The sequence below is a fragment of the Vipera ursinii genome (assembly GCF_947247035.1).
Source record: "Vipera ursinii genome assembly, chromosome: 1".
Classification (NCBI taxonomy): domain Eukaryota; kingdom Metazoa; phylum Chordata; class Lepidosauria; order Squamata; family Viperidae; genus Vipera; species Vipera ursinii.
In genome coordinates, this window is record NC_139512.1 from 119,213,821 (window position 1) to 119,241,560 (window position 27,740).

Below are 27,740 nucleotides of genomic sequence, written 5' to 3' on the forward strand. Positions count from 1 at the left end.
AAAATATTGACTAATCCTTGTTATAGTTCTTCCCCAAGCTCAGAAAGCCCTTAGTGTTTCTCTGGGAAAGGAAGGCTGGTTCTAAAACTGGCTGACAATGGTGAGAAATGTAATCTAACACAACCGAAGGATAATAATAGGAGAAATCTGATCCAGGTTCTCCAAGCAACATGTTCTCTCAGGTCAAGGTCAAGATCAAGTCTACCTTCAGCTACGTGTGGGTTTGTTTTTAGAGTTGATATCTTAAGTCGGATATCCCTTGGAGATTAAATCCTCAGGATAAGCTGCTCCTCACACCATTCCAATTTCTCTTCAATTGTGCACCACTTAGGAAACTTTTTATGTAAAATAAGAGGATTAAGATAGGAGGATTGCTATTGGGTTAATCACAATAGTGTTCCCTTCACTAAGATAGCACTTAAAATTAGAACAGGTGCAGAAATTTTAACTAACATTGTTTGTACTGGCAGATCCTCCAGTTAAAATAGTGGGACGAGATGAGCTGCAAACTCACCACCATTGTTTGGTTTCTGAAGACCTGGTGCTCTCCCTAACACTGTCTTGCCCCAGAGGAGAGATGAAGTGGTACAAGGATGGGGAAAAACTTCAGGACACAGAACGTTTGTGGTTGGAACAAGATGGAGCACAACATTCGTTGGTGATTTCAGCCGTGGAAATCTCTGATGCCGGGGAGTATCTGTGCGACAGTGGTGATGATAGCCTCATCTTCCATGTTACGGTGGAAGGTAATGTCTGAGTGTGCGGGGTGGAAGGGAAGGCCACTTACAGACAAGTTCCTTTTATGAGCACATTGCCTTGTTTATAAAGCAAGAATGTCGAGTGTAACATGGAAAGACCATTATCTTCCAGCTTCCAGCTTAGTTCAACACTATTTCAGTAATCCATATTCAGTACAAGAAATAAAAGATTCAGTAAAAACTTGTTCTTCCACTTACATTTGAAGAAGGTCAGCTTATTCACAGTCACTAGCGTTGTCTCTTCTTTTTGGTAACAGTAGATGTGGCTGCTATTTTGTGAATGGAACCTTAGATGGTTCCTCGTGATTCATAACCCGGAGAGTGCATGTTTTGGCTACTTAAAGTCAGTAGGATTTAACATCTTCTCAGAAACATGCCTGTACATTTGATTTATTTATTTATAAATTGCTTATACTGCTTCAATTTAAGAAGACTTTTAAGGGGTAATTAGTCTTTACACAATTGCATTTCCAGCACCTTCTGAAATCCCACTAATAAAACACAGTGTTATCATTCAGTGCAGAGCTTAAGATGGGCTTTGATTCTGCTGTTATTTATAGTAATTATTAGGCTATAGGGAGTTGGTTGCTTATAAAAGAAAGTTAAAATTTAGCATCAGGAAATGCTGGGTATTACTGAGGTACATCAAGTACTGTAGCTACACAACACCTTGCTTACTTAACATAAAGTCTTCCACTTTTATTTGTTGTGGGAAAAGGTAACACATTTTATATAGGACATGGCTGTGGAGGTTGACTTGCCACAAGGGCAATATTGCCTCCTGCATTAGAGATGACTGTGTCTTCTGCACAACAGTTCCCCTTTTCTCTGAAGTGACACCTAGGGGAATGTCTTCCTGCCATGAAGCTTCTTTTTTTTGGGTGTGGGTGTCCATTTAAAAGACTCTGATGCTAAAACTTGGGTTTAGCTTGGGTGGGGAACTAAGGCAAGCAAGCTACATATTTTTAGATCCTGAAATAAATGACTTTCAAGAGCACGCCCATTTGTCTGGTGAGCTACAGGACACTCATACTTTGTGAAGACTGGCAGGAGGCAGCTTGTCTCATTCAGCGGGCTGCCAAATGCTCTTTGGGCCCTGTTTTATGACAGTGTTTTCTTTTTCTTGCTTTTCAAGAGCCTCCCATCTCCATTGTGGGAAATGCAGGGATGCCAGAGCATCACTCCTTGGCAACTGGAGAAGATTTAATCTTGACTTGCGAGACGTCTTCACCTACAGCTGCTGTGCGATGGCTCCAGAATGGCAAGGAGCTAGGAGCTGGCAAGCGCATTCACATAGAGGCCAGTGGAAGGCACCAGCAACTCATCGTCCGTAGTGTCAACCCAGGGGATTCCGGCTCTTATGTGTGTGATGCAGGCACAGACCGGAGGGTGACTGCTGTAGAAGTAGCAGGTGAGAGAGGTTCAAGAGGAACAAAATGAAACACCAGGGAGAGGGTGGAAAGCACAGGGAGGCACAAAAATGTAGTTTATGGGGGACAAACTGGTGTAGAGCAATGGCTAAGTCTGAGAAGTTGAGCAAGAAGTTATTGGTTCAATGGTCTCCTCATTTTGGAATTTATAAAGTGTCATAGAGAAACCATTTTACACCGCTGTCCTGCGAGCTGCACTGGCTGCCAGTTTGATTTTGGATGCAATTCAAAGTGTGGGTTAATATCTATAAAGCCCTGCATGGCATGGGTCCAGGTTACTTGAGGAACAGTCTTAGCCCAATGCAGGCTCAGGAATTCTGGGATTTGAAGTCCATGAGTCATAACAGAGCCAAGGTTGCCTACCCCTGGCCCAATGGAACAGGACCACCTCACCCATGCTGGCAGAGGAGGCATGCTGCAGACCCTATTGGTCAAGGAATTCTGACCATTGGAGTCCAATAGAAAAGCCTTCTCTGCTACAGTTTGTACCTGTTAGAACAGTGGACTCCAATCTTTCCAACTCGGCGGACCAGCAGAGGTGACGGTGGTGGTGGTGGTGGTGGGGTAGAGGGGATAGTTTTGTGCATGTGCACCACTTTAACAAATACAGCTTTCTACGCATGCTCACCCACCATTTCCATGGCCTGGCACTGGTCCGCAGACCAGGGGTTGGGGTCCCCTGCTTTAGAACATCTTGCCTCTCGGGGTGAGATCTGTTCTCTCCCCCCCCCCCCCGGCCGACCTTCCTGATGGGCGTTGGCCTGGGGCCCAAATGAGGAGGTATCACACTGGAGGTGGTTGATAGACCAATGGAAAAGCCCACATCACCCCCCCCACACACACACAGACACAAATTCTGCTCCCTCCCCTCCCACCTTTTAATCATAATTTGTATTTTTATTGTTATTAGAGAGATATGCATTCATGGTTTTACTGCTTTAACATTGTAAACCACCCAGAATTGCCTTGCAGCAAGATGGGCAGTAAACAAATTTAATTAATTAATTAATCTTTCATCATCAATCCTGCTGACAGTAGTAGGGCAATAATAGCTACCTGATGGCTGATACAGATGACTGACAAAGTATAGGTTAGTTCTCAACCTACAACATTAATGACCATTTACAGTTATGATGATGCTGAAAAAGTGGCTTACACTGGTCCTCACCGTCGCAGTGTCCCTACAGTCCCAGGATCAAAATTTGGGTGTTTGGCAACCAGCGTCTATTTGCGATGATTGCAGTGCCCCAGGGTCATGTGATCGCCATTTGCATCCTTCCCAGGTGGCTTCTAAGAAGCAAAATCAATAGGGGGAAGCTGGATTTGCTTAATGACCAGGGTAAAAAAGGTCATAAAATCAAGACGCAATTCACTTAATGAATACGCCACTTACACATGGAAGTTTTGTTCCCGGTTGTGGTTGTTAATGAAGGACTACCTGTACATATCTATTTACCCCCTAAACTACGGTTCAAAGATATTTGTTAATTTTTCTTCATATCCTCATGATGCTGTCCTTGTCTCTTCTCTTTCCCATAGCTAAGGTGTCTAAACCATTTTTAGTTGATCTGATGTTAGGATTGTGCTTTTCATTGTCTCCTGTCAAGAGACTTGCTATATGCTGACTCTGTAAATCACTTAGAGAGGGCTGTAAAGCACTGTCAAGCGGTAGGTAAGTATTAAGTCAGGGGTCTTCAAACTTGGCCTTTTTATGACTTGTGGACTTCAACTCCCAGAATTCTTCAGCCAGGCATGCTGGCTGAGGAATTCTGGGAGTTGAAGTCCACAAGTCATTAAAAGGGCCATGTTTGAAGACCCCTGACCTAAGTGTTGTTGCTATCAGCATGATTTCTGCTTCAGCAGCAATGGCCTTGGTGAAGCTACCAGAAGAGGGCTTGGGACCAGCCCTCCACAGAAGTAACTAGGATTAACATTTGATTGATTATGTCATCATGCATATATAATCATTTGCCCCCCCCTGCTCTCTCCCCTCCCCCCTTGCCCCCATCATAGACAGCCATGTTCTGGTGAAGTAATGGTTCTGTTTCGGAAGCTGCTGAATCCCTTTGTTCAGAATGTTTCTGAACTCCTTTGGAGACTGTGTCTGGGAGGATTTCCCATCTCATCCCAGGCTAGTCCTTTGCCTGCTCTCCATTGGTTGTAACTTGGTCAGATTCTTAGACCTAGAAAGAAATTGTGGGGGAAGCACCAGGACAGATGCTTTGAGGAGAAGCAGAAAATAACTAATCGGTCCTTGCCAAAAGATAAGGTTGAACAGAGATAAGAAGCATCTTTTAGCTCATAGCTTCATTGAATTACGCAAGCCCCTTCGCCACGACAAGGCAGTAATCCATGAAGGGAAGCATCTAGGTTTAGATTCTTAATTAAAAGCTGTTTGTTTCTGGAGATTATACAGAGGAAAAAGAGTAACAGTGGTGACCTGCCACTGGTAATGGAGATTTATTCAGTTTCCCCAGAGTAATATGAAGAGGTCTTAAGAAGAAACTGGACATCTTTGTATTCAGTATTTCCACTTCTTCTCCTCCTCCTCCTACTCTTACATAGTATAAAAATAAATATTACTTATTTTTAGCATATGGCAATAATTAGCAGAAGGAACTGTCATTGCTGCTGATGCTGCCTGGATACGTTAAATTAATATTAAAGTGATTTCAATTCTTTTCCAGAATGGTAATAAAATAAGTGTCCAAAAAAGAGAGATGTAGCTGTAGTTTATCTAATCTCTTTTTATAGTTTCAGAAAGATTTATAATGTATTGTACTTCATTGGTAGCCTAAATTTGTTTTCCTAATTTTTTTTAAGACAGGGAACATATCCAGCTTTGATTAACAGGGAACTCTTTTTTTTCTCTTAGCCCCCCCTGTGCACGTTGTGAATAAGGATGATGCCCGGGAGCCTATTGAAGTCCAGGAAGGAGAGAATGTGACACTAGTTGCCCAACTTTCTCAGGAGAAGACTTGTGTCCAGTGGCTCAAGAACAGACAGCCTCTGTATCCTGGGCCACGAATGATTATGAGCAGTGAGGGACTGGTCCACAGACTAACCATCCAACAATCTGAACCATGTGACTGTGGCATGTTTAGCTGCAATACTGGAGATGATGAAGTGCATTACACAGTAAATGTACAAGGTAAGAATGCCCATCTTAATTTCAAGCCAGATGCTCTAGTGTCAGGCCTTAGAAAAGGGGAGGAATACATGAGGTAATGTGATGAGAGAAGCATGAGTCTGAGCGTGCTATGAAATATAGGATGGCCCATGTCGGGTGGACAGGGAGGAAAATACTGGGTTAGAATGATGGGGCTGAAATAGACTTGACCATTCCTTAAATATTGTCCTTTCTGACATTCACACATATGAGATTATTTGACTGCCTGGAACTTAGAAGCTTTTTCTTGAAGTTTCATTCTTCTCTGCATAACAGATATGCTCATAGACTGAGCTTCTGCTACTATCCTCTTTTAAACTGTAGTAGCAATTGGTTTGGCATCTCTGGGATGTTGGCCTTTCCCTTTCAATGTGTTTCTATTGTTATTAATTTTACTTATTTTTATTTTGTCTGGTGATCAACTGCTTACAGTATTTCTTGTTTCACTGAAGACAATTTGTGTGATTTATGGAGACAAAGAGATTCTGTGGTATCCTTAGCCTGCATAGCCTCAAAGCCCTCCTCCTGTAATTGCCGATGTCGTCAAGCTTATCTTCTCCCATTGATACGAACTCTGCCTATTATGCCAGGAGAGGAACATGTTCCAGATGCCTGTTAATGTTTCCAGAACTTTATATGATCTACTTCTAAAAGCTACTCTTCTCACTGAAGAGCAACCCTCCAAGAACAGGTACTGAAGGCTGCTGATTCAGGACCATCTGATGCCTCTACCTCGAAGATACTGTGTCCATCCCTCAGGCTAATTATATCTTAGGCAACAGCCAACATGCCTAAGTCAGCCTCAGAAAAATAATTCACAGTTGACCTGGAACATGAAATTCTTGTCTCCAATGCTGGGAAAGTCTCTGGACTTCTGCAGTTGTTTAGGAGACCTGTTCCATTCAGGATTTGCATGACTATCCTCCCTCCATATTATTATAACAACAACAATAACAACTTTATTGTCACTTTGAATGTACACCAATTGGCATACATCAAAATGAAATTTTGTTGCATACAGCTCTAAAAGTATCACCGCCTCCGATATACACTCCTTGTTAGTGGCCAGCTCAAGTTTCAGAACGTCCATTTTAGTCTCTAGGGAGTGAACAATGGAAAACAGGGCAGATGGAAATGGTGCTCCATGTGGATTAGCCCTCAAATTAGCTTATATTCCTGCACAACAATCTTGCCTCCTTTCCTTTTTCTGATCCTGTCTCTTTCACCGTTTTCTTTTCTTGATTTTGGCTTAGATTAGCAGTTCTTCTTTCTCTAGTGGCCTAACAACCACAGCTTCCCATTTCCCCCCCCCCCCAATATTGTTGGCCATCATGGTGACAAATTTTCACTTGTACAGCGTTGCCTGTCCATGCACGGACAATTGACACATGGTTGAAGCATCCTATTTGAAATGGGCAATATATTCTTGATTAGCTACAGACTTCAGAGCAACATCAAGAAAGTCCATTTCATCTTCCTACGTACTACAGTTCATTGGATACGAGGAAGGACAGAACTTTTCTCTCATTGACAAGTGCACATTTCTGTCAGTGTCTTATGGATCCTGTCACATGCCCAAGGCATACTTGGCCAATCCTTCAATTGCTCAGGCATATAGTAACAGCTACTTTTGTTACTTTGTTCACCCATTTGCATCCATTGCAACTCTGATACTTGCCCTCTATCCTAGAGAGGCAGACATTCAGAGAATATAGCTGTGTGTCTTATCAAATTATTCTGTATAAAATACCTGTGATACTCACCATACACTGGTTTTCTATGTAGTGGATTAACGTCGATATCATTACGGATGTACCTTATCATTAGCTAACTTTTTATCTGGTTTAGATCCATTTGTTATATAAATATTTCATGAAATACTTCCTTTGTTTTACTTACTTATATCTGTGCTGGTACCAATATGGAACATGTCATTGTTCCTGTTTGTGCTAATGCAGAAGCCATTTGGCTACTTTTGCCATTTGTGGTGAAACCCTGCATTCTTAGTAGCTGTAACTTTAGGCAGATAAAGAGATGTGCATCCTACATACAACATGCACTGAAGCAGAGAACAAAGTTAGATTTGCATTTTGATATTTCTTTCCTGCCGAAGCCCTCCTGCTTGAATCAAGATATCTTGCTAGCCCCACCCTGACGCCAGCTCTTTGACGCTGATGGAATGGACTATGCATGTTTTGGATATCTACAGAACGGTTGCTGTTTATTTGTGTCAACTGATTGCTTTCTGGGGAAACCAACATCCTTTTTGTTATGTATTGATGTAAATTACTTGGGAACAGTTATAAATAGGTAACTGTTGTGATCGTTTAAACTCTAGACCAGGGGTAGGCAACCTTGGCTCTTTTATGATTCATGGAATTCAACTCCCAGAATTCCTGAGTCAGCTGACTCAGGAATTCTGGAAGTTGAAGTCCATGAGTCATAAAAGAGCCGAGGTTGCCTACCCCTGGTCTAGACTGCCTGTCTGCAGAATTGTAAGCTTGTGTTTTGGGCGGGAATAACTGCTTTAATTCCATTGGGCACCGCCTATCAGCAGTCCGTATAAATAGAAGTTAAGTGGGTGTTAGGGCTGCTTCTGTGTTAACCAAATAAGTGTGTTGTTACTTTCACTTTTGCCTCATCAATGCCTCAAAGATCCCAGTACTTAACACTTTTGTGTGCTTTCAGGGGCTCAGAAAAGTTTAAGTTTACACACTCAGAAACTTTCCAAAAGAATTATGGCTGTCATAAGGCTCAGTTATGGTTTAGTTAAGTATCAGTGCCTTCTTGCTAACTGGGCTTTCTCTAGGAGAGCAACAGCAGCCCCTGAAGCTTTTCTTAATCACGTTTCCTTGCCCACACTTGGGAAGAATTGTCTGCCTTTATCCAACCCAACTTGCTTGATATCCTTCCTGGAGATATGGGAGAGCTTTTTTCTGTAAACCACTACCTTCTCCAGATAATAAAGTTGCTATTATGTCTGGCCCATGTATTAGTCACAGAGACCATGATAAAGAGCTTTGAACTGTGATTTTTTTTTTTAGTGGTCATGTGAATTTATGTTACCCATCCCCATTTAGTGCTGATGACATGTATGACATCTATCTGTTTCTTAGAATGGCCCTGTTGATCTCAGAAACCAGAGATTAGCAGGAGTCATTAGTATGTGTGGTATGGATATTCCGGTGAATTCTCCCCCCCCCACCCAAGAATCTTTAACTTCTGACATACTCTCATGAATCGCGAAAAAGTAACCAGTTACTCTCCAGCTACAAGGTAGAGTTTTGATGATGCTCAAAATGACATCTGTTAAGAGAGAATAGAGAGAGAGAGAAAGAGACCACGTAGCAGCTTCTGTGGTCACAACGGTGGGTGTGGATCAGAGGCCTAGCTAAGTGTTCCTTGCTTTCTTCAAGTCTCTCTGCTCCTTTTCTTACTCTAGAGACCCCGGTGCTGTTTGTGCCAAAATCAGAACATCCAGAGAAGGTGCTGGTCCTGGAGGGGGGCAGTGCAGTGCTCTCAGCCATTGTCTCCAAGGAGTCAGCTGTGGTCAGCTGGGAAGGACCCCGAGGTAACCTGGTGGCAGGGGAGCACTGCCAGCTGCGCAGAGAAGGACGGGTCCACAGTCTCTTACTGAGTAATGTAGGCAAAGCTGATGCTGGAGAGTACATCTGCCATTCTTCTCACGACCGGCTGCATTTTGAGCTTAGTGTGAAAGGTAAGAGATCCATGCAGAAGCTGTTCACTGTCCTGGCAATTCAAGAAGCAATCAGATATCGGCCCATAGCAATGGTCGTGGGTACTGTGGTCATATTTGGTCTTTGGGAATGTGCCAAAGGCCCTGCTCCACAAAGCAGGAGATGGGATGTATACTCAGTTTAATTTTTCTTCTTGGTTATCAGTTTGGGAGGCTTTCAGAGGCCATGGCCAATTATTTAGGGACCACCTGATGCCCTAGGGCAGGGGTAGGCAACCTTGGCTCTTTTATGACTCGTGGACTTCAAATCCCAGGAGTTGAAGTCCACGAGTCATAAAAGAGCCAAGGTTGCCTACCCCTGCCCTAGGGCATCAGGTTGGCATCTTTGTCTTATGGAATAGCTTAATAAATAAAATACAGCCTGCTCAAGATGGATGACCACAGTCCAAAAGGAATGAGTTTTTCTGTTATATTAAAACAAGGGTTTTGTAGGCAGAGAACCTTTGGTTACATTCAGCCATGGGATGATCCATATTGGTCAAAATTCTCCCAGCAACACAATCACAAAAAGAGCCTGTCAAACGAAGGATCCTATGTATCCCCAGCTGGACCTTCTGTCTCTTTAGCTTGCTTGACTATGGAGACTGTAGATCTTCTAATCTATCAGACTGACTGGCTTTGTTTACAAGAGGGGTCCTTGTGGTCACACAAGAAACAAACTTTGTCTACAGCATGGAAGCTTTAAGGCTAATTTCTCAACCTCTCACATGTGTTGCTCAAGCAGTTGGGAAAAGGGGAGGGTTTCCTATTATTTCTTCAGTAGTTCTTGCTGCAAAAATGTGTGGCTGTTTTTTTTTTAAAAATAGCCTGTTTTTTGCAATAAGGGAACTATTGGCAGTTATTAGCTATGAGTGCTAAGTAGATCATTTGTGTGTAGAGGTAATATATTCCTGATTGGCATATGGTTGTGGTCAAGCAGTATGAAAACTGTTACAGTCTACTGAGAGACTTTGGATACGTCTGCCTGGTCACTGTTGAAAACATAATACAGGGTGAAACAAACCCCTGTCTGATTCAGTAAGGTTGTTTCTGTTTTGAGTTCAGAGTTCTCTTCTAGGTACACCAATAACTGACCAATAATTCTGGATATCTATGTTTGATGCAGTTAGCCTGACTCTGGCTAGTAGCCAAATATGCACTTTGAATCTCTACGTCTCAGGTGTATTTGTTGTCATCTTTTATTAAAAAGATCCCAAGATGCAGAAGCAGAGAAATACTCTTTCCTGAAACTTCATTGTGCCAGGCAAAATAAATAGGTCTAAGCAGTGGTGGAATTCAGATATGTGAACAGCTGGTTCTCTGTGTGGATGCCACTTCTGGAAGTCCATTTTGGGCCTGGGCAACAAAAAATTAGCTACCGGTTTTGCTGAAGTGGTGCAAACCGGCTGAATCCCACCACTGGGTCTAAGCCTATGAGGAATATATTTATTTATTTATTTATTTATTTATTTATTTATTTATTTATTTATTTATTTATTCGGTTTATATAGCCATAGCCTTTGGAGTAACTGACCTTGAGAAGAGGCAGCGAGGATTGTCTTTTTTGTGGACGCTTTTTCTACTGTAGATATGTTTGAGCCAGAGTGAACTGTAGTCATGGGGTCTAATAGTTTAGAAAGAGAGCAAACTAGGAATGTGAAAATCTGCAAAAGTGGTGAGTTGTGGTATATTGGGGATGCATTGGAGATTTCCAGTCTACTCTAAACTCCCAATAATTTGACTTGGGTTCTGCCAGTTGCCAAGATCCGATTGTCCTAATCAAACTATTCTTTACCTACCTCAGAACTGCTGGTGAAGTTTGTTCGGGGTCTCTCAGATGTGACAGCACTGCAGGGTGACACAGTATTGTTCTGGTGTGAATTATGCAAAACCAAGGGTGATGTAACATGGCTGAAAGATGGGCAGGAGCTGGAACCCAATGAACACCTGGAGATCCGAGCAGAGGGACGAGAGCGTTCTTTGACACTCAGCAATGTGAGGACTGAAGATGCTGGCGAATATTCATGTGAAAGCAAAGATGACCGTACTTTGGCTATTCTCACAGTCCAAAGTAAGTCCTTTGGAGAAGTTGGAGAGCAGATACCTTGCATGGAAAAGGTCTAGTTTCAACTTCTAGTATGTTTAGGTACAACATCACATTAATGTAAAGCATCCTTTGGCCCCATTGATTAAAAGGCAGAAATTGTATGAACACATCCAGATCATATCAAATGGAGGAAGACCATAGCCTTCCTTAATTAGGAAATTATTTAAATAATTCTTGTTTCATAACAGCATGTACATGCTTCCCAGGCTACAGGGTAATTCTTTTATCCTCTGTGCATTGCTACACAGGTAGTCCTTGACCTATGACCACAATTAGCCCAAAAGTTCTGTTGCTAAGTGAGACATTTGTTAAGTGAGTTTTGCCCCATTTTACGACGTTTCTTGCCAGAGTTATTAAGTGAATCACTGCAGGTGTTAGGTTACTCACATGGTTAAGTGAATCTGGCTTCCTCCTTGACCTTGCTTGTCAGAAGTCTGCAAAAGGTGGTCACATGACTCAGGGACACTGCAACCATCATAAATGTGAGTCAGTTGCCAATCGTCTGAATTCTGATCACATGACCCATAGGGATGCTGCAATGATCATAAGTGTGAAAAAGGGGCATAAGTCACTTTTTTTCATTGTTGTTGTAACTTTGAACAGTCACTAAAGGAACTCTTGTAAGTCGAGGACTATCTGTTCAGTGGGCAGAGCTGGTGTCCACAAATATGCAAAAATCAATGAACGAGATGAAATATAGAAGGAATGAAGGGCAATGAAGCTAAGCTTCAGTACAAAGAGGCAAATCTGGATGTCCTAAGACAGGGCTCTTCAAATTTGGCAACTTTAAGACTCGTGGACTTCAGTTCCCAGAATTCCTCAGGAAGCCATGCTGGGAATTAAAGTCCACAAGTCTTAAAGCGGCCAAGTTTGAAGACCCCTGTCCTAAGAGATGAATCCCATGGTAATACCATGTGGGTGGTATTCTGGAGGTCTTCTATTGGATTGGTTCTAGGTTAGCAAACTCCATCTAATCTGAAATGGCACCTTTTTCTCAGTCCCTAGGTTGGTGGAGATAATTTCTGAGCTGCACAATTTAACAGTGCTAGAAGGGGATGATGCCACCTTCAAAGTGGTGATATGTCCAGATGATGTCAGGTTGAATTGGCAGCTGAATGGACAAGATGTAGTGAATAGTGAGCGGTTGACCATAACCAAGAATGGGTTATGCCACTCCCTCACCATACAACAATGCCGCTTGAGTGACACCGGCATAGTTACCGTCCATGCGGAAGGTCTGTCAAGTTCAGGCAGACTCAGTGTGCAAGGTAAGAGGAATGTCAACACCATGTATGTTGCTTTTTGATAAATGCAGATTCTTGGGCAGAACTACTTACTATGCATTAGTGACACTAATTAGTAATTCTCATTAGTTAGAGTTTCAAAGGGGTTATCAGCTAATGCCAGGGCTGTGTCCTTTCTTGTCTTACAAATTCCACGCTAAGAAAATATAAATTCTTTACTCAAAATAATATTTCTGCTTACTTAGTTTGCATAATTTATGCTGCTTCTTTAGCCATGTAGGGAAGATAATAGAATCCCTTTTGGAAATTCTACTTTGACTTCCCTTCGTCTTTGAAGATTTATCTAGGCACAGCATGTCAAATTTTCAAAACTTTATCTCTATAGCCCTGCAGGCTCTGAACTTGTTCTTTTTATAAAATAAGAGCTGGGGTTCTGAGTCTTCTGAATTCTATGTTTGTAAACATGCCAAATTGACACAGGCCTTGGGAAATAGCCTTGAATCCTGGCTTATCTCTCTGTAAAGAGGGAGGGATCGTGGCCTGGGAATGCATTTGGATTAGAGACGTATCAGCTAGTATTCAACCTTTAAGCATTATTTTTGCAGAGGCTCAGGTGCTGTTTCTGCAGACATTGTGTGATTTGACGGCTGAGGAGGGGCAGGATGTTCGCTTGGAAGTGGAACTGAGCGTGGAGAGTGCGGAGGTGCAGTGGATGAAGCAAGGCATCTTACTCCAGCAGAATCCAACATACTCCATGGAGGTACAAGGGCCAAAAAGGGCTCTTACCATCCACCACATTGAGCTTGCTGACCGAGGCACCTATCGCTGTGAGAGCCTGCATGATCGCACCCAAGCCAGACTGAGTGTGGAACGTAGGTCTCATTTCTATCCTGATCTTGTTTTCTCTCACAGTTGTACATTGTAAATTCTTGATAGAGGGTCAGTGTAACTTTTTATCTTAGGGGTTTTTTTCCGCTTCACTGACATCTCTGTTGAATGTGAGAATTCCTTTAACAACAATTAGCTGAATGCAGTGGTGGGATTCAAATATGTGAACAACCGGTTCTCTGTGTGGATGCCACTTCCGGAAGTCCATTCTGGGCCTGGGCAACAAAAAATTAGCTACCAGTTCTACCGAACTGGTGCAAACTGGCTGAATCCCACCACTGGCTGAATATTACCAGTTGCTTGGGAAGCTCTGCCTGCCTAATGAATTTAACCCTTTCTGTAACCCTAAAACATTCATGCATTCCATATTCAGTTCCTCTGATTCTTGTTTCATTTCCATCCATTTTTTTCCTTTCCTTCCCAGTGCATGTAGCTTTTCTTCTCACTCCTTTCCCTTCCCTTCCCTTCCCTTCCCTTCCCTTCCCTTCCCTTCCCTTCCCTTCCCTTCCCTTCCCTTCCCTTCCCTTCCCTTCCCTGTTTATGCTAGAAGGAAAGGTGTTTGAATGTGTGTACTTACATATTTCTGGGTGGAAGAGTGATTTATGCATGAGTAAAATAGCTTGGCAGATGCAGATAAGAAATCAATTATTTTTTTAATAAAGTACATTATTTTACAGATACTTATTTTTCTCTAGTAATTTTTAATTCAGCTACTGCAATCTCACTTTTGTCCTATCCTTGCCTTTTTGGAATCTGAGCTTTAGCAGTTATATACCTAGTGGCCAAATAGATTAGAAGATACTGCATAAGACTGTTCCCTTTGTTTATCTTTTTTATATATATGCAATGTTCACTTGAGTTAAACATGATTCATGGTGACATGTCCACATTGCTTGCTTGGCAACAATATGGAAGTGAGCTGCCATTGCTGCCTTCTGGGATTTTTTTTTTAAATATCCCAGTTTACCCCAGAGTCCTGGAATTTCCTCTTGGTCTCCCATTAAGTATTAGCCGTGTCCAACCCTACTTAGCTTTTGTGAGATTCATTAAGATTACTCTAGTATTGACAAGTTTCTTGTGAGGAAGAATTATCTCGAATTCTAGTTCAGCTAGTTCATTCTGATAAATGTGCTGAATCAGCTCAAACCCTTCCACTCTGTTAGCAATAAATGTATGAGTATGGATTCTGCCCAAGTAGAACAGAGAAACATAACATTTTCTTGCTAGTGGGAGTCACATGAGAAATATTCTATGATACTTTATCTGCTAAAATTAGAGTCTGAATACCATATATACATTTCCTGGTAACTTGATGTGATTTGTGAGGAGGAAATAAACTCCTTTCATGACAACACTGGATCTATCACAAACTTTTTTTCCTCTCCAGCCCGGAAGGTGATAGTGAAGAAACCGCTATTGGATGTGGAGACACTGGAAAAGGAAACAGTGACCTTTGAACTTGAGCTATCTCACCCCAATGTATTGGGGGTCTGGACACGTGATGGCATCCGTGTGAAGCCTAGTTCCACCTGCCAAATGAGTGCCTCTGGTTGTGTGCACAGCCTGACGTTGCAAAGGCTCACACTAGATGACACAGGAACTGTGGCCTTCACTGCTGATACTGTGAGGAGCTGTGCCCGCCTTACAGTCCGAGGTACTGGACCAGTGGAGGTGAAGTAGGAAAAATTGACAGAGACCAGGCCAAGCTCTTCAATGTAGGAAAGAGTTTATTTGCGCAGGTTCAAACTGCACTTAGCATGAAAGAGTCTGAACCCTGAAAGGTCCAAATCAACATACATTTATACAGTTACATTCATCTGGTATTCATACGTCATATTATAGGCGTTACAAAGGGAGGAATAATATATGGTAATGTAAGTAATAGCATATAGAGAAGTGAAATATGCCTAGTACAAATAAACAACAGAAGAAAAGGAGTTGTCAGCAAAGGGAGTATACATGTGATATATGTCAGCCTTGGAAGAGGACAACAGGATGCATATGTCTGGGTCAGGATAAAAATACTAAGGGCTGAGCACAGTTGTTGGCTGACAAGGAAAGGGAAGTAGGACATAGGTCAGAGGCTTAAGCCTTGAGAGCTCTGCCACAGCCTGAACCAAAGTTTCAATCCTTCAGGCCTTCAGGCCTTCTGTCCAATCTTTGGGTAGACATGTCACACCTGAGTTAGTCCCTGATTTTGCACTGTCTCAGAGGGAGGACTGCAGAATGGCAATATTGGTGCTGGAAATAGTGTAGGAGAAAGCCACTGCGATCATGCCCAGATTGTAACATCCTGAAGGGCATCTAGCTGGCCATTGTAGGAAACAGGACACTAGATTAGTTACTCTTTGGGTTAATCCTATTTTCTAACAGAGTTAATGTCCAAAACTCAATGTACCTGCAGAGCAGAGCAATTGATAGCAACAGCGGTGTGGGAAAACTGGGCATGGGAAGTAGGACAGGTACTGTAGATAAAATGGTGTCTTTCAAATTGAGGATAAGGGATGCAAACTGGTATGGTTTGCCTAAGTACCGTCTCTTGAAGACATTTCATCTTTTTAGCCTCCAAAATTGTGCATCTTCAAGCTACTTGCAACTGTATTTAAAGCCGTGGTGACACAGTGGTTAGAATGCAGTAATGCAGGCTAATTCTGCTGACTGCCGACTGCCAGCTGTTCCGGCAGTTTGATCTTAACCAACTCAAGGTTGACTCAGCCTTCCATCCTTCTGAGGTCGGTAAAATGAGGACCCAGATAGTTGGGGGTAATATGCTGACTCTGTAAACCACTTAGAGGGGCTGTAAAGCTCTGTGAAGCGGTATATAAGTCAAAGTGCTATTGCTACTGCTTATCTCTGTCCTTGCAGAGCCACCAGTTACAATGCTGCGCTTGCCCCAGGACTTGGGAATTCCCGAGACAGGCTCAGCAACTTTTGAGTGCGAACTTTCCCGACCCCTGGCTGAGGTGAAGTGGTACAAGGTGAGAGTATTACCTCTATCAATGTCCCCACTTCCTTGACCTTCTCTATAGCTCCCAAGAATGGGCTGTCCTGAAAAGTCCTCCTGATTTATTCAAGGGAACATTCTTGATTAATACGATCTCCATGTTCCCTCACTCCCCTCTGTGTCCTCAGAACACCTGAGAGCTGCCCTTAGTCTTTTCTCCATCTTTCCTTTCTCAGATCTAAAACAGGCCCTGTTCTCTCTCTGTTTTTAATTCTCATAGGATGGCAAGGAGATCCAGGTCAGCCCCAATTGCCGCATATATTCAGTGGGACGTCGGCGCCTGCTGCAGCTTAACCATTGCAGCCTTGAAGATGTTGGCGAATATATATGTGATGCTGGTGACTGCCGGGCTTCTGCCAAACTGAGGGTCTTTGGTATGGATGGCTAGGGCTATGTATGAGAGCAGAAATGAGGGGGGCAAGGCTTGGGATGGAGCTCCCCATACAAAGCATCCTCACCTATCATGTTCTGGATGAAGGCAAGGCCCATTTGGCTTTATCACTTCCCTGATTTTTGCCTCTGGGGGGCTGGAGCAGGCTGGTGAACACCCAGTGCCCAGTGCACTGTAGTGAGTCAGAATCTTCTTTAGACTTTCAAGGCTTATACAGAAAGCTAGATGGGAAATAAGAGCCAATGGATATTTGAGTGGGTTTTAGTAGAGATACATAATACATGGTTACTAGCCCAGTCATTAGATAGCACCTCCACGTATATGCCTGAAATGACAACTTCATGACCAATAAAAATAAGCACTATTTCCTGGAAACATCTGCTTGGCCATTCTTGGAAACAGGCTATGAAATAAAGACTATTTTGGATATTTCCACTCAGAGACAGCAGTCTAACTGAATACTTGTTGCTGAACATCAGTGTTGCTAGAGAGCTGTTTTTCTCCGGTCCTGCTTGGGGCTTCTTAAAAGTAGCAGGTTGGCCATAACAAAAAGCAGACAGTAGATGAATGTTTCTCTTGCTCCAGCAGGAGAACTATATTAGACTACACTAGCCCAAAATCAGGGAAAGGTTGACAGTATTTTTCCCCCCACCGAGCCCTGACAGCCCTGCAGCTCCAGCCATCTCTCGCTCAGGCTTGTGCGGTGCTGCCACCGGTTCAGTTCATTCCCCTCCTGCACTACTTTTCTAGGATGGTTGTGTACCACCTTCTAGGTGCCAATGTACCACAGGTGGTACCCGTACCACTGGTTGAAAAGCCCTGATGTAAATCACAAGACCCTGGAGATGCTGCAACATTCCAGCTGACTGGCACTTCTTCTGGGCTCAGAAGTACCAGGATCAGCATTGAGCTCCAGCTGGAGCCTGGCGCTGATCCTGGGCTTCCACTGAGCCCTGACAGCCCTGCAGCTCCACCCATCTCTCGCTCAGGCTTGTGCAGTGCTGCCACCACTTCAGCTCATTCCCCTCCTGTACTACTTTTCTAAGATGGTTGTGTACCACCTGCCAGGTGCCAATGTACCACAATGGTACCTGTACCATTGGTTGAAAAGCCCTGCCTTAGAATTGGACATGACTGACAGGGAAACCTTTACCTTTACCTTGTTCATTTCATCAGATGTTAAACTGATAGAGGATTTAAACATTCTTGTGGGATTTTGATGAAATAAGAATGGAGAAAGCCTGGGCACGCAGATGCAGCTTACATGAGCCAGACTACAAGTACCTCATCAATCAGCAATTGTAATGGGTTAAAAACCCATTGTGCTTGATAAGACCTTCTGAGATAGACTGTAACCTTTTGATGAACATGAATTTTTCAGCCTCTCACCCAATAATACTGGCAATAGTGTACTGTAGTTTACCATAAAACAGCCACTTTGAACTCTTATTCCGGTGTCCTAGGAGGGTAAAATGCTCTCCTATGATTTTCTCCTTGATCCAGCCGACTTCTTGCTATGTTCTTGTGACTAGGTTACAGTTGTAGCTCTTACAATCTTAGAAAATGCGTTTGTTTCTCATCATGACTTTTGATATATTTTTCAAAGTTGACATCTGTTGTTCTAGTGACAACTGGGGGAGTACCACGATCAAGAGTAGAGTTTTAATTGAATACTTTCAGGGAACCCACGTGAGTCCAAACATCATTTTTTGTAAAAAAAAAAAACTTTTCAATTCTAACTACATGGGCTTTCTCACCCCCATAGAACGTCAGGTCCAGATTGTGCGAGAGCTGGAGGATGTCCGTGTGCGGGAGAACGAGAATGCTGTCTTCATATGTGAGGTCTCCCTAGCTGAGGTGAAAGGTGAATGGTATCACAATGGAGAGAGGCTCAAGGTCACCAGCACTGTGAAAATACGGCAGGAAGGTAAGCGTACCCTTTCATTCTTGCCATGGCAATGGATATGAGATTTCTCGATTAGAATACAAGGGGGAAGATAGATTAAAAAAAACAGTAGATGACATGAGACCCTAGCTTGTACAGAATAGGATAAACATAGCTGGAGTTAAACTGGGCTTGGACTGCACTTGTGACACGCTGACCCAAATGGGCCAATACTATTCTTATCATTAGCAGGAAATACTGTGTGTGGTATGGGCAGTGCTTTTTTTTGTAAAAGAAAAAGGTGCCGGAACTCACACATGTCACACAACCCGCCTTGCCTACCCTACAAGGTTCCATCCCAAAAAGGTGCCGGAACTCCGTTCTGAGCGTTCTATGAGGAAAAAAAGCCCTGGGTATGGGTGCAACTAAGACGGATAACATCTTCTTTGTTGCACTAAAACCTGTATGTAAAAACTAATAAAATCAAGATGTGCAATGAAGATTATGTGAGTGAAGATCATGGCTATGGTAGTCGCAACTTGGAATATAAAAGAGATAAATTATAAAGAATGTGAGCTGATGAAAGAAAGAAGGGGTGAAAAAATGTAGAGACTGGCCTTAGGGAGCAAAAGGAAACAATGAACCATGAAGGAGATAAAAAGGCAAGTCACCTTTGGGGAAAAGGAAAGTATGAGAAAGAGACTCAAAATAACCCCATCTTCATTTTGTTTAAGTTTAAATAGCTTTCAAGATTTGGTTATTCTAACCTACAACAATAGGAAGGAAGGAAGGAAGGAAGGAAGGAAGGAAGGAAGGAAGGAAGGAAGAAGGAAGGAAGAAGGAAGGAAGGAAGGAAGGAAGGAAGGAAGAAGGAAGGAAGGAAGGAAGAAGGAAGGAAGGAAGGAAAGGAAGGAAGGAAGGAAGGAAAGAAGGAAGGAAGGAAGGAAGAAGGAAGGAAGAAGGAAGGAAGGAAGAAGGAAGGAAGGAAGGAAGGAAGGAAGGAAGGAAGAAGGAAGGAAAGGAAGGAAGGAAGGAAGGAAGGAAGGAAGGAAGGAAGAAGGAAGGAAGGAAGGAAGGAAGGAAGGGAAGGAAGAAGGAAGGAAAGAAGGAAGGAAGGAAGGAAGGAAAGGAAGGAAGGAAGGAAGGAAGGAAGGAAGGAAGGAAGGAAGGAAGAAGGAAGGAAGGAAGGAAGGAAGGAAGGGAAGGAAGAAGGAAGGAAGGAAAGAAGGAAGGAAGGAAGGAAGGAAAGGAAGGAAGGAAAGGAAGGAAGGAAGGAAGGAAGGAAGGAAGGAAGGAAGAAGGAAGGAAGAAGGAAGGAAGGAAGGAAGAAGGAAGGAAGGAAGGAAGGAAAGGAAGGAAGGAAAGGAAGGAAGGAAGGAAGGAAGGAAGGAAGGAAGGAAGGAAAGAAGGAAGGAAAGGAAGGAAGGAAGGAAGGAAGGAAAGGAAGGAAGGAAGGAAGGAAGGAAGGAAGGACCTATGGAATTAAGATAAAGAGAATGGGTGTAATAGATTAGGCTTTCTATAGGCATAAAATGTGCAGATCATATTTTTGCTTTCCAGTAGCATTGAGAAATGAAGACATCAAAGAAAATCTACTTTATACTTGTTGTTTAGACAAAGTGAAAAGGTTTGAATTATGGAATGTTGTCCACAAACAAGGAGCTTAAAGTTAGTTGCTTATTGTAATAGGACCAATGTATCATGGCGATAATGCACGCTTCTGAATGAATGGAATACTAAGTAAATGTTTCAGCAGTACCCAAAGACTAAGGCAACAATGTGTGATATTCCCTCAGTTGTTTCACGTATGTATGGATAAATGCATCTGTGTGCCCAAGGAAAGGGCAGGAAATGAATCTGCCTATGAAAACAAAATGAAAACAGAACAAAATAAAACAAAAATAAAAATATTGGTCTTCCAGAAGAGTGATAGACCTATTATTACAACCTTTAATTTATCAGGTAAGATGGAGCTTATAAGTAGATCAACAGATCATCTTCCTACTTCACCCTGTCCCCCATTCTGTCAACCAGGGATACTTTTGGAACCATCTCTTCCCACAGGATTTGACCCATTTAAGGCATTTTTCCTAGATGAAACTGTTGGTTGTGGCTCATTTCTGGGAGGTGAGAGAGGCTGAAGTCCCATATGATTAGCCTTCTGGAAGCTCGTTAAGCCCAAGCTAATTCAGGGGTTAATTGTGGCACAATGGGAGTTTTGTGTTTTGGCATTAATATAACTCTAACTTAAATACACCATGGATGCTTCGTTGTTGTTTCATAACTGCTATGAACTGCCAAGAATTTTGAAATGTAGCTTATACTTAAATAAAATAAATAAACTAATATCTCTTTTTCCAGTTTCCTGGAAAAATGGCATTTGCTTGGTGTAGCAGAGACCCTTGTTCACTGAAAGGTGGTGAGCTGATCAGTGAAAACAATCTGTTGTTCTTCCAAGAAATACATATTTCCTTGCCAGAAACAACAGCTAAATGGCTGTGTGAGTCAGGTGTCCGGTCGGTTTCACATCTCCAGTCAAAATACCCATGGAAAGCAGTACCCAATAATGGCCAAACAGGGAGGTGGCATGTCTTTAGAAACTTAAGTGGCCAACAATTGGTGGACAGATCCTGATGCAACTGTATCATTATCAGACACATCATAGACTGGACAGATACTTTTGTATGGGGCAGAAAGATAAAAAAAACTTCTATGACAGTGAATCAACTAAAGGGAGCTCTGGATGTTTTCAACAGGCTGTGGTTGACAGAGAAACAATGCTATGAGGATATGTCCCTTAAAAATGGTTAGCAAAATGTACTCATGCTATGATATGTGCCAGATGGCAATTTGCCCATGGATTAAAAACAAATTGGGGAAAATGCCAGCTGAGCAAATAACACATCCTCCTATTTGAGATTGTAACAATGGTAGAAAATATACTTAAAAATCTGAACAACCGAGTGCTCAAAGTACTATTCTCATTTTTTTTTACAAAATAGACTTCCAAATATCTGGGATAATATCTGAGGAGAAAGCAAACTGGGGGACAGGGAAGAGCCTGAGAAAATATCTGAGTGGCTTTTCTTATGCTCTCATCCCTTGGAGGGTAGTTTGGCTGCTTAAAGAATGAAGATAAAGAAATAAAAAAGATAGATCAAAGAGCCAACTTGAAATTAGTCTCACTGCATTAAACCCAAAGTTATTATTTTCAGTCCTCAGGGTAAGCTCCGAAAAATTAATTCTGCACATTTCAGTGAAGTCAATCAAAATGAAGAAAAACAACTTTGGGAAGACTCCATGACAAGGCCATGTTTGCACACTGCTCAGGGCACAACAGGGTAGCATAACAAATCAAGATACGAATGAGCAGCTTGCTGCCACACATAATTTTGCTTACCACTACCTCCGCAAGCTTGCATGCTCCTTTTGCTTGATTCCTGCCTCTTCAAGGCAGGTTATCAGAGGTATTACATCAATGTACAGCCCATTCACATAACTTCAAGCCTCATATGAATGGGGTTCAAACTTCCCTGCTTCCAGTTTTCTTTTTAATTATTGGAAGAGAAATAAATTAAAGACATGGTTAAATAACAAGGCATGGTTAAAACAAGTCAGGATGAGCAGGGCAACCTGATTTTATGCGATGATTTCTTATAAAGCATAATTTCTCCCTGAGAATGGGTTCACACCTTATTCTAAACAACAACAACAAAAAAACAAAAACAAACCCCTGCATTGTAATTGTTATATGGAAAGCAGACTTTGTGATTAAAGAACCCACTGTGATTGCTATGAAAAACATCATGTTGGGCCCTTCTTAGCTTGTGATTCCTTCTGTAATGGTATGTGGGAATGACCTTGAAAGACAGGAGGAAAAGTCACAGACTAGAAAACAGATAAGAGGCAGCCTGGCCGCAGAAGCAAGGGGGACATGGCAACATCTCAGAAGGGACCCTGTCTGATTTCTTGGGTTGTACAGTAAACGATGCAGAAGGAAGTCCTATTTCAAATCCAGTTTCAACCAAGAGAGTGATAATCTAACACTGAAGAAAGGGGACAGAGATGGAGTGGATGGTTACTGAATGACAGAGACACTTTACTTTCAAAAACATTTTATCCCCCATGGGGCCTATCAATAATCATAATGGCTACCCCCCCGACCCCCCCCCGCTGCCCCCCCTCCGATTCATGGAAAGAGATATTCAAAGGAAACCAAGCTATTGTGTGGTGGGTCCGACGCAAGCAGGTGCCTGCATACATAACACAAGCCTTTCTTTCCATCCAGGAGACTCTCTTTCCAGCCTCTGGTTAAAGCGTTGACCTTGGAGTGGCAATGGGGGTGGAAGGCTCTGCCCTCCAGCCAAAAAACATCCAGCAAGGATGTCTGCTCTCGTTTAGGAAGTAACCTTGATTGGGGGTGGGGGTGGGGAGTAAAAGCAGCATCTGCTAATCTTCAGCCTTGGCTTGGAGCACGTCTCCCAATGTACAACGCTTCTCTTTTCTTTCTGATTAAGCGTACACCTAGCTCTCCCTTTGCTGACTTCCTACCAGTTCTTACTCCGTCCCTTGATTTCAAAACAGCCATCTAGCCGGGGGTGGGGGGGAATAGGATGGCATCATAGGCAACCACTACTGATCCATGCGGTTGTAGCCTACATTTCTAGTATTTCAATAGGAGGGCATTTCCCCCCCCCCACCCAGGATTTGAAAAGTGTGGTTTAACAGCTGGGGGAAAAACAACAAAGGCTGTGCTGTGATCCTTTGAAACAGCTGTTGTTTACTAATACAAATGCATCAGTGTTTGTATACCCGGGCAAACCTTTCATTACCTCCGTGAGCAAGATAGAGCCCTTGTTTCCAGCCACCAGTATCCTGGCACCCTCTGGCCCCTCATAAGCCCCCACATGTCTCTCCTTAAAAATGCAGGAAACCTTCTTTTTCCTTTTTTCCTCCCCATCACCCCAAGGAACCCGCCACTTCCTGCTTTTGACCTCTGCCCGCCCTGAGGACACAGGACAGGTCTGTTTTGTGGCCAAGAGAACTACTTCGGAAGCCAGGCTGGAAGTGGAAGGTAAGGAAGCTACTTCTCTGTTGGATCCGATGACGTTAGCCCTAGGGCGAATTGGGTTGGGCTCAACAAGCAAAGGAGTTTGTGCTGGGAGAGCAGGCCTGTCTCTTTGTAGGGAGGGGAGCACTACTACTATACTTGCCCCAATCTGCTTTGAGACCTTTCCCGGGCATGCCACAAGACACACACTTCAAAAAACCATGAGCAGAGCAGGACGTAAACAAAAGTTTGCTTCCTTTGTTCCTATGGTCGGAACTAAGTGTAGTTTAAATGTTGGCTCCTTGATCTCATAGTTAACAATTTCTCCTTTCTGGTACATTAAAAATGAAGGTCTGTGAGAAGGAAGAGCCCAGATTGTGCATCTCCAAGTCCTACATAATGACAGGGATTTTATGGTTATAGGCAGGTAGACCAGGCCTTGTGCATCTGTGTGCATGTGAGCACAACCAGGGAAACTGTAAAGATTGGTGTGGCTGCTGGGGAAAGACTATATGTGAACATAGAAGAAAAAATTGAAAGTGCATTTGTAGCAAACTGCTGTTTCCAATAATCTGCTTTGTTTTGATAAGTCTAGAAATCGTATTTATGTGCACAGCAATGTTTTCACGTGAGGGTAGAATTACTCATATTTCTTCCATTTCTATCCCACCACAATATAATAACTGGCTTATTAAGGGATAAAGAATTATTAACAGAATAACAGAGTTGGAAGGGACCTTGGAGGTCTTCTAGTCCAACCCCTGCTCAGGCAGGAAACACTATACTATTTCAGACAAATGGCTGTCCAGTCTCTTCTTAAAAACTTCCAGTGTTGGAGCATTCGCAGCTTCTGGAGGCAGGTTGTTCCACTGATCAATTGTTCTGTCAGAAAATTTCTCCTTAGTTCTAGGCTGCTTCTCTCTTTGGTTAGTTTCCATCTGTTGCTTCTTGTCCTGCCCTCAGGTGCTTTGGAGAATAACTTGACTCCTTCTTCTTTGTGGCAACCCCTGAGATACTGGAACACTACTATCATGTCACCCCTTGTCCTTCTTTTCATTAGACTAGACCAGGAATGTCAAACTCATGACATCATGTGATGTTGCGTGACGTATCGGGACTTTTTCCCCATTGCTGGCAATTGGGTGGGCGTGGTTTCAGCGTGATGCATCCAGCCTGTGGGCTGGCAGTTTGACATGCCTGGACTAGACACACCCAATTCCAGCAACCGTTCCTTATATGTTTTAGCCTCCAGTCCCCTTATCATCTTTGTTGCTCTTCTCTGTACTCTTTGTAGAGTCTCAACATTTTTTTTTCATCGTGGTGACCAAAACTGGATGCAGTATTCCAAGTGTGGCCTTACCAAGGCGTTATAAAGTGGTATTAACACTTCACGTGATCTTGATTCTATCCCTCTGTTAATGCAGCCTAGAACCATGTCAAGAATTAAGGGGATTGAACTAGAAGAACTCCAAGATCCTTTCCAACTCTATTATTCTGTTAATTATATTTATGTAACAAAATGAGAAAAAGGGTGTCCTGTTACTATGATGCATCATGATGAAAGGGGTGGAGCTTATGGCATGATTCATTTGTTCTCCTTTTTACAAAAGCCTTAAGATTCTCAGGATGTCTCCTTGTGTGCTGGTTATTCAAAATTTATTATAAGGAACCATATCTCCTTTATTAAATTTGCAAAAATGGGCCAGAGGTCAGGAGGTGAAAAGCCAACTTCCCAGAGCCTTTGGGCCTGCTCTTTTTACAGCATTGCCAATTCGTATTGTGAAGCCACTTCGGGATAAAACTGTACTGGTGCGTCACAAAGCCACACTGGAATGTACGGTGTCTCAGGCTCGGGGACGTGTACGCTGGTTTCGGGGTGACACAGAGATATTTGCTGGGCCTAAGTATGAGATCTGCAATTTGGATTGTTACCGAACTCTGGTTATTCACTGTGTGGAGCCTGCAGATGAAGGCCTGTATACCTGTGATGCCCTGGATGATCATTCCACAGCCCGCCTGCTGGTGGAAGGTAAGGGTGTGAGTGCAGTGAAGAACAACAGGGAGGAGAGATGGTATATTCCAAAGAAGACAATACTATGGAGAAATGATTAGCAGGAGTTGCTGGCCGGCAACAGACTGAGAATACCAAAGAGGCAGAAGTGGAGCTAAAATTAGAATAAGGGTCGAGGGGAGGGATTTTGTATTCAAAAATGTACTGTAAAACTTTTCAATTAAAAAAAATTAGAATAAGGGTTGGCAACCTGGAGCTGCATGGCAGAAAGCCCTCTTTGCCAACCTCTGGTGCCCTATTGACTTTGCTGTCACATATTGTTGACACTGCCCTAAACTTGGTATGATTTCTCAACTTTTGAGAGAGCAAATAGATGACAATTGTAGCAGAAGCCTTAAAACAGGATTGACAACTTTAAATAAATAAATGTATGAAGATTTCCACCACACCAAGCATGCAAAAAAAATCCTCTCCTTTTTTGCACAATGTTGTTTACTTTCTGCCATTATTCTTTCCATTGCAGTCCTCCAAAATAACAAGCTGTGCAGCCTCAGCCATCAAAAGAGTGCCTGGTTTAGAACCTCACACGAGGGTGCATCTTTTGTTATATGCTCAGCTGAGTTTGCTTTTAATACCTAGACTGAACGGTCTTTGCATACAAGAACAGTAATCATCCTTTCTTCAGTTTTTCACCTTTGCCTTGTTATTCTAGTTTTAAAATGATGGAGGGAGCCACATTATTGTTGTTATTGTCTGATACTTAAAACTCGACTCTTGCTCATCCATAGCAAATTACCCAGTAATCTGTTAGTCTACTTCAGCCTTGTTCTTTAGAAAATGATTGCCGAGTCTATACATTTTTGCTGTTCTCTGCTATTGCAGCTGAAGGAATCCAGGTGGTCCAACCTCTGAAGAACGTGGAAGTGATGGCTCCCTCCGAGGCTCAATTTGAATGTGAAATATCTGCCCCTCCAGACTTGACTCCCCAGTGGAGCCTCAATGGGGAGGAGCTGCAGCCTGGCTTGCAGCTGCAAATGGAGAGCATGGGACACCTCCATAAACTGAGGTTCTGCAGGACTAGTCCTAACATGAGTGGGATGGTGAAGATTACCATTGGTAATGCCCGGTCCAAAGCCCATCTCACAGTGCGAGGTAAATATGTCTGATGTGTTTGGATGTGTGCAGGGAATATGTGAAATTCTCTTTTTACGACCCTGTGATAAACTTGGTTGTAAGATTACTGTGAGCTTTGGGAAATAATGTGAGAAATGGATCACATCTTCTACAGCCTGCAGCTCACTGTAGACTTACTTGGGATACTGATCAAAGATGAAATGGGCTATGCACTTGGCCCAATAAAAGACTGAATTCAGAGTGACAATCTCTAAATTTGATAATGTTCCTAGGATTCCTCAACACTGGCCATGCTAGCTAGGGTTGCTGGGAATTACAGTTCAACAACACCTGGGTAACTCTACATTCCTGTCCCTGGGAATATACCTTGGAAGGAAGTGCTTGAATGGTTCCCTGGTCATGACAGATTTGTCTGAACCATTGCTTTTTTTTCTTCTTCTTTTTTTGACAGAGTGCTAGCATCAGGAAAATCTTGAGTCCAGCTGAGACAAGTTTAAGCTTGGAAAGGCAAAGAAACAAATTGGACAGTAGTATGAATAATCACACACAAAAAGACAAGTCATCTTGTCTTCTTCCTCTTCTGCATGATATGAGAAGCTCGTTCTGCTTTATTAAATGTTCTTAAGTCCCGATTTTTTTAAAAAATGTTGCGTTTGGTTGATGTAATGATCTGCTGGTCCTGGATCAATGGGGGAAAAACAAAGGCCAGGAACTGTATTACCTCTTAACTTTATATATTCTTCAATGGGTCTAATTCAGACCAACTGAATGGCCAACTACTCTTTATTTTCTTCTCTCCGCCCAATAAAACCTACTTCCCCACACAGATGCATTGAAATCATGGTATGTACTGCGTTCTCCTCTTCTCCCAAGTTCTTCATATAAAGCTGCAACAGGCTGAACAGAAGGCTGTATGCTTAGAATATGTCCACG

At 42.7% G+C, this 27,740-nt stretch overlaps 1 protein-coding gene across 1 annotated transcript; it reads left to right on the forward strand.

Moving 5' to 3' along the window:
- Positions 1–577: 577 nt before the first annotated feature.
- Positions 578–27,644, forward strand: OBSL1 (obscurin like cytoskeletal adaptor 1; the record flags this gene model as incomplete). Its single annotated transcript, XM_083365672.1, has 15 exons — positions 578–746; positions 1,894–2,169; positions 5,064–5,339; positions 8,800–9,075; positions 10,898–11,164; positions 12,199–12,468; positions 13,050–13,316; positions 14,720–14,986; positions 16,198–16,310; positions 16,557–16,710; positions 18,493–18,654; positions 23,582–23,686; positions 25,425–25,691; positions 26,556–26,825; positions 27,259–27,644. 15 exons carry the CDS (start codon positions 578–580, stop codon positions 27,264–27,266), a joined length of 3,147 nt encoding a protein of 1,048 aa, XP_083221798.1. The 3' UTR covers positions 27,267–27,644.
- Between the last annotated feature and the right edge of the window lie 96 nt (positions 27,645–27,740).